The sequence below is a fragment of the Micrasema longulum genome, unplaced genomic scaffold, assembly GCF_059751315.1.
Source record: "Micrasema longulum isolate JH-2025_06_02 unplaced genomic scaffold, ASM5975131v1 h1tg001575l, whole genome shotgun sequence".
Taxonomy (NCBI): domain Eukaryota; kingdom Metazoa; phylum Arthropoda; class Insecta; order Trichoptera; family Brachycentridae; genus Micrasema; species Micrasema longulum.
Genome location: NW_028278758.1, coordinates 1 through 16,400, shown reverse-complemented (window position 1 = coordinate 16,400; position 16,400 = coordinate 1). Strand labels below are relative to the sequence as shown.

Here is a 16,400-nt window from a genome sequence, read left to right as displayed (position 1 = left end):
TACCATGGTCAATTAAAGATATAATAGAATGAAAAAAACCACTGAACTTCCTCATTGTTAAATAATCCATCGTGGATTCACGGCGCTGATGCTAATGATTCCATCACTACTCCGTGGGGCTGTGTGAGACCGCGCCGAAGGCTTGCGACTTGTGTAGACGCGTAGTCCGCCCGACCTTGGAATCGTCCGTCTCTCGACTCTCGACCCGACCCCCGCTGCTGGAAATCTCAATATCTGTAACGAAATGCGCTCCGTTTCTCCCGGCCTCCGCCGCCCGCCGCCGAACGCCATGGGAATAATATTTTCGTTATTTCACATGGAGCTTCTTGCCATCCCGGTCCCCGGACGCCCGGACGCCCGGTATCTCGCCATCTCGCGTGAGTGATATCGTAAAATAACAATCGCGTATTAGGTAGACATTTATTTACGTACCTCCCTCGCTTTCCTTGTTTTCATAAAAATAATATCAAACATCGTTTCCTCGGCAGTATTTTTATGTTTGTATCTTTCAGGTTTCGTCTACTCCCCCACGATTCGTTTATTTTTTAAGTAAATAATTCAAATTCAAATTATTTATTCACTAAGTAACATAACAAATAACAAAGGATTTAAGACGTTAAATTGGAACTTTATATCGAACCAAGAACCCCTGAGCAATGGTTCGACATTATTAAGGTATAATACTCTCTAATAGCAAGAGTATTTGGCTCTTAAACACAGTTTCCCTAATGTGAAAGATGTCGATCTCCAAAGTGATAATGTTCAGCTGCTTGACTGCTCTTCCAATCGGCATGACCAAAGGCAGGTAATATGAGGAGTATCAAAGAAAAAAATATACAACTGTCCACAGGCTACATGTATTGTCTTCGTACGAATACGAAACAAATAATTATTAAAGTTATAATATTCTAGAATTTTCCAATTTGTCGCCTGAAGTTAGATTCCTTTTAGTTTGTAAAATGAAACGTGAATCGACGGTATAGCAAATAAATAAATTAGGGGGAAACGGGACTTGGAAAGAGATTCGAGTTTGTTAGTGAACATACTTGGTGGAAGTTAAAAGTAATTTAAGCGGTTTTCGCAACATCTAAAGATACCAGTCTCGAAGATGCCGCGAAAACAATGAAACCGGTCACACGTTATTCCAAATTAGTGGATTTAAGTATCACTCGTATTTTATTTCTATAATAAATTAGTGTTAAAGGAATTGGTACCGAAAAATAGATTGCAGGCGATTTCGATATTTGTACCTCCTTATATCATAGAAACGAATAAATCGTTATTTTATTTGAATACTCATATAACATATTTTTCACAATATCGTGCTCAGATATATTTCGCCATGCATTATTAATTTTCTCCTCCGCTGTTTATCACCGCCCATTAAAATAACGTAACATTATATAATACCTCCTTCGTGAACTTTCTTTTTACTCTTCTTTTAGCTTCGTTCTTTCTTCTTTCTTCTGGCTTCTGGCTTCTGATGCATCTTGTTTTATCTAGTCTAGGCCGAGACATTCTAATACTCGAGTTTTCTCAATTGTGCCGGTTCGGGGTGGGTGCATCGACCAAGGAGCCGACCTACGACGTGCTTTTCGCTAAATTTAATATCGCTGTTATTAGTTTCCGTCGTGATTTATGTAATTGATTATGGACCGCGATCAAAATGTTGCTACGTAAAAAAATACGGTTTAACGATCGCTCCACCATTGGCCGAATGTTCCGCGGTTTACAATTATCGTCAAAGTAAAGCGAACATGCATAGAATGTTTGATATTTTCATGGCGCAAGTTCGGTACGATAACATAATCTAGTAGAACCGCCAAAGTTCATTGAGAATCTGGTAAATAATTAGAATAATGAAGTCCTAACACGTTCAGTTTCCAGATTGATTGAATAGTTTGCAAACTTTGATGCTCGTAGAAGTTAAATTACTCGATCTTCAGTTTCTCTCCAAACTCTATATAATTATGCTCTAGATTCTACAAACTGATTGACATATTATGTTATTTTTTAATTTATATTGTATACTAGCTGAACCCGGCCACGCTTCTCTGTGGCCATTTTTAATATTAATTATTACGGGAGTTGATAAAATAGTCTAGCAACTATACATTTACCGAGAAAATACATTGCTTAATTTAATATCTTTATTTGCGCTGCTGGGACTATGCTGTAGAATATAAGGAGAGACAATTGTAACTTTGTCTAGAATTGATAAAATGGCAGCACCGTGTAGAAATGTCATTCACTACTTGTTAACTATGACAAATTATGAGTCAATTTAAAACACATAGAATGTTCTGTTTCCGTCAGAACTTTCGAATAAAAAGTATATACTCGTAGAATCACTATTCTGCTAAAATGAAATGTTTTGTAAAACAATTGAGTCAATCCATCGATTACTTTCCGAGATTTGCGGTCACAAACATACCGAACCTAATTTTATATATATATATATATATATTTTACATATATATATATATATATGATACCTACGTACATATTTATTAGCAGGGAATCTAAATAACACTTGAGCATTTGAACATTAATATAGAGCGTCCTCTGGTTAGGAACATGGCTGTCTGTTCTAAAATAGTTTTTTTTGTGTTTGAAATTATTAGGAGTTCTATACCAGTATTGAAGCACTATTATTAGAAAAACCCTAATTACCCAATCAATAAATTAACAACGAAATATAAGAATGAAATATAAAATATACATAATCATAAGTACTTAATAAATGTCATTAAATATTTGTATATAACCACTTACTGACTTTTCTATGTCTACCGGTTTCGAGACGTACCCGTCTCTTCGTCAGGACACCAATTAAACCAACATGCAAAACCCACTATACACCTTCACCATAGTTGTTGCACAAATATATATAAAACCAACACGACATGCATTTTAATAAGCACATGCACTGATTAGGACAAACATGCACTGATTAAATTATGAAAATATTATTTTGTTTGAGAATTAATTTAAAAAGTTGAGGGGATGGAGGGAGGGGGTACGCTTAATAGGTTTAATAGGGTGGCCATTACAGTGGAACATCGTATAAAGGACCATATTGGAAGTTTGTTTGATTATTGATCAATGGAACATTATTTTTTAAAGCTTTCCTAATGTGAATTAATATGTAAGATTTTAACTCCTGAATTTTTATTAGTCATGATTTAAATTGATTAGGTGATTTGCGAATTCAGAGAAATTATTATTGTGAAGACACCTCATATGTTCTTTAACACGAATATCAAAATTTCTTGATGTTCTTCCAGCGTAAACTGAAGGACAAGAATTGCATTGCATGTTATATACAAATATTTAATAACATTTATTAAAATGTTTGGCCACAAAGTTAATGCTTTAAATATTAATAACATAAGTACTTATTTTAAATCTTTAAGTGCAAAATAAAAGTATTTTGGCGGACGTATTGCTAAAACCAATATCTTCCAGCTAACTAATGAAACAGACCGGTCAAAATATGTACTAAAAATATGTATTTAAAAAATAAACTATTCATTAAAAATAACTGCCGTTTTTTAGTCTGCAAATAAAGCTTGGACATATCGAGACTTTACTGACAGAATGCATTAAGTCATTAAAACAAGTTCCGAGACAATCGCATTTAAAGCTTTTTTTATTCTTTCAACGCATTATTTTTCCGACAATTTAGTTTTTTTTTAAAGTTTTGTAAGGGTAATATTTATTCTAGGCATAGCATAAAATACGAATTCAACATCTTGCACCTATATTAAAAAATATTTGAAATATATAAGACTGTTGACTTAATGCATTCTGTCAGATAGAAACATAATAAGAATACATTGTGTTTTACACATTAAAACATTACGAGGAATGTGGGATCAGGTAATGACTAATGAGTATGGAGGGATGTAGGAAAGATAAATAGGCTAAAAAACAAAACACTGGATATTTGAACCACTTCCTTCCAAAAGTGGATACTTTTATTTAAATGTAAGGAAGATACAAAACTCCATCCTTTATCAATCTGTTACGGAGATAATGACGAGTAACTCTAGATTCTCATTCAAATGCCATCGTGGCAAATAAAGAACGTGTATATACGATCGGGTCCACCTAGGGCCTTACTTATTAGATTTCCTTATACCAGGTTTACATTAAGAAATAACTAAACCCGGTTTAAATATTTATAACCGATACAAAAAAAGCTTACTTATAAAAATATTTATTACCTGAAATAACAATTCACAGGTTATTTCATGCTTTTTAAACAGTCAACACTAATATGTGCTCGTTCGCAGTAACTTTTATAACAATAACAAACAAACGTTAGAGTCAAATCGAGACTACCGTCAGTGTAATGGAGAACATAGAGAAAACAGTTAGAAAAAGAAATCAAAATTAGGAAGAAGAGGAGAAGGTAAAAACGAGTTCTTTAGATTATTCGTGTCTTTTTTTATCCCAATTAAGTAAAAAACATACAAACCCATAGCATTTCAGATATTATTAAAACAAATTAATTAAAATCACTTGAAGAAGGTCGCAGGACTTCGAAATTGATCAAAATTAAAAAAAAAAAAAAAAACGATAAACTATCCATATTATATTTTGATTACCGAAAAATATGACTTTTGACAGATCGCGTGCTTATTCCAGCGTTATCCCACATAATATGCAGGTATAAGTTTCTATGGTCGCTATCCCAGATTTAAACCTAGTTTGACTCGATGCGAGGTTTATAAGTAATACTTTTTGTTTTAACATAAAAATTTATTTATAAACCCTTACGGATTATTACATTTATTTTACAAAAATAATATAAACATTTTTCATTCATACTCTGTTGTTCAAAATAATATTTTTTCTTTTGTCTTTTGTTTAGTTTTGTCTGGTAGTTTCAGTCCCTGGTTCATTAGTCTTGATTGTCCTTGTCCTGTTTTAGAAAGTTGTATATGGTTATACCATCATTATTCTACCACTATTCTCCAGCTTAACTTTATACCCGATTTATAAGTAAGGCCCCTATTGCGCACAGCACGCATTATAATTTAACCGCAAGAAACGTAACAAGGCCAAGAATTCATTCCTCGATGTTTTGTATTATCCGGGGTAGGCGCATTATTGTTGGGAAATACGTTTCCCCCGTTCGGGAGCCGCTCCGGACGGCCGCCGGGCCGCGGTCGGCCGCCTGGGAAATCGCGTGCCTAGGGCAGGGGGGGCTACAGCCACTGCAGCCAGCCGGCACTAGAATATTCTGGTCTCGCGCAGAAGAGAAAGAGCGTGGATTCGATTACCGAAAGTGATTCGGGGAAAACTTCTCGGGAGTTTGATTGATGAGACTGCCGCGGATACTCTTTACCGTATACTGCTACCCTGCTAGCTATTGTCGGAACGCTTATTATTTAATAATACTCACCGAAATTACAACACGTTTTTAACTAGGCAAATGTTCAAACGTTCCCGATCTTCATTTATTGTTTCGCAGGCTTCCTTTAAGAAGCACCTTTACTTAAGGATGTAGTCTGATAAAACGAACGCAAAATTGGGAAATCATAAAATTTTCCCATTTTAAAACGAATGTTTTTTTCAATCGCGCAATAATAAAAATAAAAAAATTAGAAATAAACAATAACTTTTAAAGGTAATTTTACTAAAAAATATAATTATAAGTTTTATGTAGCTAAAATATAATTACTTTTAGACCGGCAGATTACGCCATTTCAAATTTAGACTGAACTTAGGTATCTGGGATCTCAATAAAGACTAAATATTGAACTAAAATTTGTTGAAACAATTTGAAGATAATAAATTAAACATGAAAGTGGTCGCGGCCAAATTTGAATTTTTTGTTTTTGAAAAGAAATACTAGCATTTTAAATCACATACATTTTTGTGACATTTTCCTTTATTTCTACTTCAAATTATGCCTTTGGTAATACTTAAAAAAAAAATTGAAATACTTTACCTTCTTTTATGGAATTGTATTCTCTTTTTTTTGAAAAAAGAAGATAATTCTGGTTGTTATATTCAATTTAAAACAATATCTTATTGACTTCTTTATGACCTTCAGACCGGCCCTAATCCTAACCAACCCTAATTTTGCGTTCGTTTTACCAGACTACAACCTTAAGGTTGCTCTGTATTAATGTTTTTAATTTGTCGGTTATTTTACTCGTGAGGTTCTTTATATCCGTTGGATCCTCTTATTATGCCTCGATAAAATAAACGCAATATCACTTTTGAGAATCATAGTGGCGTGGCGTATGACCGAAATTCATCTTTGGAGAATATAATAAAGCGTTTCAAAATTTTACAAAACTACGAATAAACTTTTAGCCAACGGGGCAACACCAGACCTTGTCAACTTTTTTGATTATCTTTTATTTTAATTTATTTCAACAGAGAGGGAAAACATTTTTGAGAAGGGAATATGGAAGTCTAGGCATTTACAGGGCTTATGACCTGTCATTGGCTGGTTTAAGTGGCCACTTTACACACTGTAACACTCACCATTCTGCCTATGTTTGAACATTCACATTTCCTCAACTCTTCCATCTTATTCCCTTCTCAAAAATGTTTTCCCTCTCTGTTGAAATAAATTTAAATATGAATAAATCCCTAGGGAGGAAATCCAGCCAGTCTGCAAGCATTTGGACATTCTCAAACATTGTTGATTTTTTTCTTTTCTTCATTTCTTTCTACTTTCGCCACTTACCTATGCAAAAAAAGTCATTTTTGTGCCAGTTGGCAATGATCCCTAACGTGCAAAATTATCGTTACAAAAAACTAACCCAATAAATTTTGTATAAAATAAATATGTTTAAAATTCTATCAAATATTTGAGTATTGCCAAAGAACACTTCATTGTACAATTCCTAAACTTTTCAATATGATTTCTAAGCAGATCTTAAAAGAAAATGTTGACGAAACTTCTAAGAAAATAATAATTTAATGGCTAATATGAAGCGAGGCTTTATATTAATTATTATTTTATGTTAACAGTCAACTATGTATTTTAATTTGTGTAAATATATTTTGTGTGAAAAATACACATATGCTTTTAGTTCTTAATAAAGTTTATTTTTTTTTTACCTTTTTTTCTTTGTGAAGGATAAATAAGAAACCTGCTGAGTTGGAAAGTGAGTTGGAGCCGGTTTCGCGGTTAAGTGGGTTTCATTATTTTTCCTTTTATATTTTCTGTTCATGTTTATCTTATTAAATAAAAAAATACGAATGAAATGGACGAAAATTGTTTTCTTACTATTTTGGAGTTTATAGTATAAACTGATAATATATATTGTCATGAAATTTTTTATTTTTATGTACCGTCCCAAATAAGTTTTTTTTATAACCTTTTTATCTTTTATCTCGCGTATTTATATACAAAATACTCGATATAAAAGTGTTTTCTACGGCCGCGAGAGTGGTTCAGAATAACACCGCTATGAATATAATATCTTGTTCATGTATTATATGTTATATTTTTAAAATGTATATAAATATTTTAAATTGAAAATCACGGGTGGTTTTTTTAGTTTTGCCTTGAGTGTTTATTTCTGTCTCCAAAAAATCTTGTAAGTATTGTTATTTTTTTAAATAGGACGTACACCCTACTTTGCCTAGAGTAGAATGACGTCCATTAAAAAAATGCTTAGTAAATATTGTTTTTTTTTTTTAATATTTTTATATTATTTCGTTATGTTTTTCTAAACGAAAAAGGCCATAACTGTAGCCAATCGTAATAAGTATGTTGGATGTAATACCCACACAAACCGTCATAGTAATTTGTGAGTTATTATAGTGATTATTGTAAAGCCGGCACAATAACACCGTCTCGGCGCGGCCCGCCATCGCGCCACCGGCCGACGCGCGACGCGCGAGTCACGCTCGCCTCCCGGTCAGCTGTCACCTTGACAGCCGACAGCGCGGGCGGCGGCGGGCGGGCGGCGAGACGCTCCCGCCGACCCGCCTCGGCCGCGCTCGGCTGCGCCCGACCCTCCTCGGCTCCGCTCGGCCCCGGCCATGCTTGCCGGTGTTGCGCGCGCATCCTTGTGTTATTGCGCCCGATGATGATGAAAAAATACCATAAATTTACTGCTCACTCACACCGTTATATAAAACACGAATATTCGTGTAATTTAAATAAATGTTTGCTACAAAATTAAAAAACCCAGATAAAAATGTTCCCCCTACCCTAATTCAACATAAAATCTTCGTGTGTTCGTTCGATTGAATTTTCATTACCTTTTGATTTTTATTAAACAGAAATGAAGAACATTTTAGAGTGAGACATTTTATCATAATTTTAGTTGTTTTTATCACTAAAATACACCAGATCTTGTCTCGAGGTCGTTATTTGCTCGTCCTAGCTTTAATATATATTTTTAGGCGTATTTTCTTGTTATCGTACTAGTATATCGGAAGTTTACTTGATATTTAATGGACTGTATAGTCCGTAAATAAATAAATATAAACATAAAGTCTGCAGTGTTTTATTTTTATTCAGTTTTGTGAATGCCATCGGCCATCTGTTGACGATTTTATGAACTACGAATACAGTTAGGCGATCTTTCGCTAGCTTTGTTTGGCGCTAATGCATGTATTTGTTTTTATAAAAAGTATTCACGAATCAGTAATATTTTTTTCTTTGTATAAATAAATTACTGAACAATTATTCAACTAACCGATTATTTTTAAATTTACGGAATTATTTAAATTTCTATTGGATTGTGATTAAAAAACATATATTTCCAGATACACATATTAATTGCAATATAATCAGTTTATTAGGATTTAATGTGATTTTAAACTTATTTGTTGCGAAGACTATCAAGTTTTATATTCTAAATTTATAAGTGATGATTACTTTCGCAAATCAAAACACGATTAATAAATTGTAAGATGATTGAAACAGATTTCTTTTTAACTATGGTATTTTCTACGTTTTTATGCCATTTTTTTTTTGTTTCTAGCCCTGTTTCAGACAGTATTATAAGCTGATAGTACAGAAATTTGTCAAAAAGTGAAAAAAACACACGGCATAAAAACCATTAAAAGAATGAGCTGGTTGTAATATATATTTTTTTTAAATGATGGGATACCAAAACCCGCTCTCGATTAATTTTAGAACAATATATAAGGGAATCTTTTATTAACACATTCGCGGACACTTTTTTCTCATAGGATCCACTCATATCAATACACCATAACTTCTTAAAATTTTTTTTGTACTGTATTTCCGATCAGACCACAATTGATGGTTTGAGGTAAATCTTATTTGACTGACACTTTTGTTGCTGACTGTTGTTATCGGATACAATATCTCTTATCATTGAATTACTTTAGTTTTACGTAAGCTTATAGCCCTCCTTTCACTACCAATGTCTTTTGGACTGAGGGCTGCAGCCGTCATTTCTTATAAATGAGAGGCACAATTTTGACGACTGTAGTTGGCATAACCGCGAACCTGTTGAGGTTTAAAAAAAATAAATAAGATGACTAAGTCCTGCTAAGTTGAGTTAGAATATAATATAGAATATTGTGTTATAATAATACAAGAATATAAATATGTAGGAAAATAGTGTAATCCACTCCTAATCCTATGGTTGATATTGTGATACATACGTAGAGGTATATTACGAAGCGATTGTCTGTAATTTGAGAACTCCCGTGCATTGTTTTGGGCAGATCTGAGTTATGAATGATTTAATGTGGGCCACTTTACAAATGTACCTATTAAGTAACAAATGTTAGTATTGAAAAGAGCTGTCGTAAATATATTTAAACTTTAATAAGACACGTTTGTTTAATGGTGATTCTTCACTGCAATATTTCACTAACCCTGGACTGGCATCTGAAGCATTACCTTTATGTAAAAACAAACGATGCAGATACGCTGCATTTGTAGCACGAATGCAGTTTCCTGCTCATCACTTGGTGCAAATAGGGAAATAACGATCATTAATCATGATAAGTAAAACATTAACAGTCCCCCCAGCTGGTTTGTAACTCTGCGATTCTGCACATTAATTTAATATAGAAATAAAAGACTTGTAATACTAAAATTCACAAATTCGAAATAATCAGTGACTGGTTTCATCACTTTCGAGACATTTTAGAGACTAGACCAGAGGCTGGCCGCTAGTGACAAAGATGTCACAAAAGCGATGAAACCAGTAAAAGAGTATTCCGAATTTGTATTAATTTGAATTATAGTATCACTCTTTTTGTATAGCTATAATCTGTATGAACTTTTACTGTATATATTTTTGCTACATTTTTAACTATGTATTCGACTGTTTTTCACTATGTCTACTAACATTTATTCATTTTTTCTATGTATTGATTACCGTTTTTTTATATATTTTTTTGACTGGCTTAGAACGGGGTAAATAACCCTAGTTAGATAGTCAAAGCAACTTTGTATAAATGTATTATTTTATTTATATTATACGATAGTAAATAAATACATATTCATTAAAAAATATTTTCTAAATTTCTCTGGAACCTATTTTTACAGTATCGAAATAACACAGTACAAAAATAAAATTAGAAAAATATATATTACATTAATTGAACAATGCGTAATGCGCCCGCCCGATGCCGCCATAATACGGCTCAAAATATTCTACTCTACGAGATGTATCTTGTGGTATTTAAGATTATTTTTTATAAGGCTTCCTAGCCAATTGGCAACTCTGTGTAACTATGGAAAAGTTATGATTTAAATGCCATAAGACAATTGAATAGTAGTATATTTATGCTATTTTTTACTAGGCGCAGCTAGATATGCACAAAGGAAGGGTGATAGTTAAGTATTTTACTGTCATAGTATATTTTTTAATAAGATCAAAGGTACAATAAATATTAAACTATTATTATTTTTTAAGTCCCAAAATGATTTTTATACAAGGAAAGTTATCCAGCATTGCTCTTTTTTAGTATTTTTTTATTCACGGTACTGCGTGGAACCTATAGCCTTTGTAAAAAGAGGTTCCAGTGTATTGTTGTTTTGATCGGTTGGAAGAAATGACTGTTGTTATTAACTCACCAAGTACTGTGTCAAAAATATAAAATTTATAAATATTCCCCGTCTCGCTAATGTTCAGTATTGAGGACATGTAAAAAATCTGGCTAAGGATGAATTACCCGTATTCCAGCCGCACGCCGGGCTCCCGGCAACCATCACCGGCAGACGAGGAGGGCGGGGGCGCACGCGGCGGGGGCGCAGGTGGCGTAGTGGGCTGTGTGGGCGAGGGCGCGCCTTTCGCCCCTCTGCTTCCCCCCATGCACCACATGCACACGATGCAGCCGCACCAGGTACATATGGTATAATATTCACATTTTATTTTCTTGTGCCGTCCATCCGTGTCTAACATTTAACCCCTTGCACTCTGAACGTGTGCGTATATGAGCCATGTTCAAACAAAGACGGCAATCTCCACCATTGGCCTGAAATGAGTTAGATAAACCACGAGGCCGATAGATATATGAATTCACTGTTGTAATATGTCTGTCTTATTATATTCAGCTGTTTGAATTATTTCCCTTACCTTATAAAAGGTATTTGTTAATACTCGCTCACGTCATTCATTTGCCATTTAACCTATCAGTTAATATTTTATATGTATATTACAAAACTGGGTTGTGATCCCGTGGTACTGTCACAGACTCATGTATCAGAGGGGCAAGGTTCGATCCCCGCTTCTACTGCAGCTCTTGATTACTGGGATTTTTTGCTCAGCTGTTAATTATGTAGAAAATGGCCTCAAAATTTAAATACGTGGGCTTTATAATAAATGTTTTATTTTTAAAAATTAGGAAAGAACATGTCATTATAAGAATTGTCCACCCCATGCGACTAATTTCTACCATCCTGGTAGCATACAAATACAATGTTAAAAGAACGACTCATATTTTGAGGTTGTCCACGAATCTAGCAATTTTTTGGCATCTTCACAGGAATGCGAGTGCTGTTCAGCTAGGCCATGAGTCATCAATCGGAACAAATCATAATCGGAAGGAGTAATGTCCGGCGAATACTGCCCGTTTCCAAGGATGTTTTGATTGGCCTTGAATCCTGTGGCTGAGCATTGTCACGCTGCAAAATTACTTTGTCGTGGCCGTTTTTTGTTAAATACTCAACTCAAACGCATCAATTGTTGTCAATAGCGATCTCCCATGATAGTTTCGTTGGGTTTGAGTAGCTGATGGATTACGTAACTGATGTGGAGCTTAACTTAAGTTGACTGTAGCATTGCCCGATGTAAAAAGGCTAAGATAACTCCATATGTCGGGAAACAGCTAGAACTTATTCAAGTCCCCATTACTTGTGTTCATATTACCCATCTGCAGTATTTTTGTCTTCATTTTCTCCTTTTCGTTTTCAGCCGCACCCAGGTATGCTCGGTCATCCCGGCCAGCTCGGCGGGGGTCCGCACCTTCAGGGTCTCCACTCCCAGCACCCGCAACACCCGCAGCATCATACGCAGATGCATCCAGGTAAATTCTTAATCAAATACGGATCAAAGAGAAACCACCGGTCAGCACACACACGGTCACACATCGAACGTGGTAAAAAATAGCAAAGGGGATTTTCTAAATAAATAGAAATAGGACACAAAATGCCGAACACTCACAGTGGAACGGAAGGTCTCTTCATTATGCAAATGCGGAGAAGTTTCGGCTATCCCGCCTGATCCTCACACAATAGTTGGAGGAGTTAGAATGAACATACCTAATGCAGTAAATATGAGCCTTGTACATAATAAGCGAGGCAAAATATAAGCAACTCTTATTTTTAAAATAAAAATTAACCTAGGGGGTCGGCATCTGATTCGAGTGTAGAAATGGCTTGTCAAAATCTTCCGTAGCCTAAACATCCATCGTATTAAGAATACCGTCTGTAATACTAACTCAGAAATTGGTAAAATTTTACTTGATGTTCCATAGAATGTACAATTATAAAATTTAAATGCATTTTATCCCAAAAATGTCATAAATATCTTCAATGCTTAGTTGACAAATGACTATCTCCCCCTATTTTGTCCCATTCAATAATAAGATAATTCTAGTGAATATTAGTATATAACTACTTACAGACTTTTTAATGTCTTCCAGTTTCATTTACATATTTAGAAAAAGGGAGTCTAAAATTACTCATTAATAGAGTAGTTTTAAATCTAAAATCTCTTAATGTGTTAAACTTGAAGTTTTACCATTTTCATATGAATTACTCTTAAGTTTTATACATAACTTCATATTTTCGAAGTCAGCATATTTGTTAACAAAAAAATGTAATTGTGATTTTTTGGATCGTTCTTGTGGATTTGGTTTACTAATTAATCACTCTTTATTGATGTTAAATTAATGTCGTTCTATTTAGAACATTAATCAATGTCACTGTTCTTATTTCGCAACATTATCGGTTTGACATAACTGTTCTCAATTTTAATTTTTAGTTCACCTACAAAAACATTACGTGTTGAAAAAAGAATCTGCTTACAATTTAAAGAATTGTTTACATCTTTTGTAACATTAATGTTTCCTCACGCTGTCCGTATCGCTTGAATGCATTTTAAATTTTGTGTCAATCTAATTTTCGATAGGTTTACTCACTCAGTATGTTTGATTGATTACGGTCATTCCGATATCTTAATCTAACTGTACGCATTTAAAAAAAAAGTTTACAATTCGTGTTTATAATATGTATCTGTATACTTTAGGTATAGTATAGTGCATCTTATGTGTTTTCTTATTTTGATTTGTTTTTCACTGGACTACCCTTTTACAGGGTTTTTTTTCAAATCATAGTTAAATTGCAAATATTTTTTAACATTATTTTAACAATGCGTAATAGCAATGTTATTACATTATTTGTTATTGCCTTGCATTGATCTTTTACCTACTTTGCGTATTATATATGATAATAATAGTGAATAATATTAGTTTATATTTAAGAAAAAAAGTATGGTACAATAAATAGTAAACAATTTCATGTTTTTGGAATCTTGAATACATTTTTATACAGGGAAAATTATCCAGCGTGGTTCTTTTATTAGTTTTTTTACATGATACTGTGTGGAAAAGAGAGTCCAGTTTATTTTCTGTTTATCCATTGTTCTACTTAAAAATAAAGCCATTTATCGACTTGTGAGACGTTCTTTGACGTGTGTCTTACGCTTAGGATTCTGGGTTCGATTCCCACAGAGATCAAAATAATAAAAAATGGGTTTTTCTCATGCATAAGTATTTTGTGCTGTAATTCGTCACTATGATTTTCCTTCTTTCCTTATAGTGGTGCTTTAACTTGATATTTGTTTATAGGAATGGCTATGAACGATTCCATGAACCAACACCTGGATATGGTTCTGCAGCAGACAATGGAACAACACCAGTTCGATGGTGTCAGCTTTGCTCCCTCTCAGCAGGTAAAGTTCTTTTTTGATTTTTGAAAAAAATCAGCCAGATCCGTCTGTATTTTTTTTTTGTTTATGTAATTTTTAGTCTTAGAAATTATGATAATAAGTTCTTTCTGACATTTATTTTATGTTTTTTTTTTTAAATAAGGAAAAATAATTTTTTATTTTTATTTATTTTTTTTTTTTTTAAAGGGAATAACCCGCTAAGCCTCTATTTTGAGGCTTGTAAGCAGGTGGGATAGAGGGGATATGAAAGAAAGTAATGAAAAATACACCACAACACCCAGACCAATTGAGAAAAAAATCTTTCTTGGATTTTTTTCTTGCAACTGGCGGGAATCGAACCCGCGACGCCAGTTTCACAGATAGCCGTCTAACCAACTGCGCCACGGCGCCTGTCTGATGATAATAGCATTATTATTTTTTCCATGCGACTTGGATAAATTTTCTACAGTGGTTTAAAATACGCATATTTTGAATTTCCTGAAAATGAGACGTTTCGTTATCTATGAGACAAACAGCATTACGTCACGTTACCGTGCCATACTTGTACACAGTGTTTGTTAGAAATGCACTCGGTGGGCACAACGTTTTGTATGCAGGTACACGTTTTTAAACATGAAAATTATAAATGACAACTTGTTTTTTATACATTGATAGTAATATCGTTAGAATCGAAAAATCTGCTCTAAATATTTTATATGTTTAAAATTTTATTTCTGATTTGTGGAAACACCCTACTATCACAGTTCAAACTGTTAGTTTAATTTTCTTATTTTCAATTATATATTTGCACTTTATTTTCAGGGCTTTTTACTCGTAAGAAAATATTAGCTTTAAAAATAATCGGACTGTCTTAGAAAGAGGAAAAACTTGATTTTCATAATCTAGAGCCTTCATCAAAATAACATATCATCATTGCGCCTTGGAAATGACAAACGTGTTATTCACAAATGTTCAGGAGAAACAATAAACATTGCTGACTTTAATAGAAATCTCTGGGAACATTGATTTTTTTAATGAATACTTAAATAAGGAAGTTCAGTGGTTTTAAAAAAAAAAATATTTGTTAATAGACCATTAAACTAAGCCAAAAATTTTTTTTTTTAATTTTTATATATCGTATTATCAGCGCTACGATTTTTAAAAGTTTTATATTTCTGAAATAACTCCGCGTGTGACGTCAGAGGTTCATTTCTGCTTATTCTGATTCAGTGGTTCGATTCCCGCCAGTTGCAAGAAAAAAATCCAAGAAAGATTTTTTTCTCAATTGGTCTGGGTGTAGTGGTGTATTTTTCATTACCTCCTTCCATATCCCCTCTATCCCACCTGCTTACAAGCCTCGAAATAGAGGCTTAGCGGGTTATTCCTTTAAAAAAAAAAAAAACTTCCCATTGGTCCAGAAACGACAAGCAGACTGGAAATCTTCCACAGCTCTCAGATCATATGTTGATTAATATGAACCAGTGACATATTTTTTATTATTTTTCCGTACATTTTCAAGAAACTTTGCTTTACAATTGAATGCTCTAATTTTTACCCCACGCAAGAAAACTTTTTTTGTATCTAATTTCCCGTAGGGCTGAAGTTCCTCATTGTAGTATGTTTTTGAAAGTTGATACGTTATCAGTTTAACTGTGGTTAAAATATTTTTTTTCCATTTTTTTGCATAAAAAAATGTACTTAGTAAAATGAATGCACATAGCCGACGATAATCCACTACAAAATTGCGGGGTAATTACTACAACTTAGGTAGCTTTAAAATTAGCATTTGTGAGTTACCCACTTAAAACACATTTTTTTATCCTCCTCCACGAATGCTGCAAATAGACATGTCATGCATCAAAACCATCATGATATGATTTGAATGAATCTGAATATGTGTTTTCAATGGATTACTCAAAAATGCTGATTTTGAAGTTACCTAGTTGTAGTAATTACCTCACGAAATGATTTCTAACGTAAATTTAATTGTAGGTAGAA

At 33.6% G+C, this 16,400-nt stretch overlaps 1 protein-coding gene across 1 annotated transcript in view; it reads left to right on the top strand.

Moving 5' to 3' along the window:
• Positions 1 to 14,426, top strand: part of LOC148274808 (uncharacterized) — a gene marked incomplete at its 3' end in the record, with an annotated part of 127,059 nt that extends 112,633 nt beyond the window's left edge. The window contains exons 6-8 of the mRNA XM_088236578.1: positions 11,136 to 11,316; positions 12,387 to 12,498; positions 14,323 to 14,426. Of these exons, the coding sequence (XP_088092704.1) occupies positions 11,136 to 11,316; positions 12,387 to 12,498; positions 14,323 to 14,426 (397 nt within the window). The remainder of the gene's footprint in view (positions 1 to 11,135; positions 11,317 to 12,386; positions 12,499 to 14,322) is intronic.
• Between the last annotated feature and the right edge of the window lie 1,974 nt (positions 14,427 to 16,400).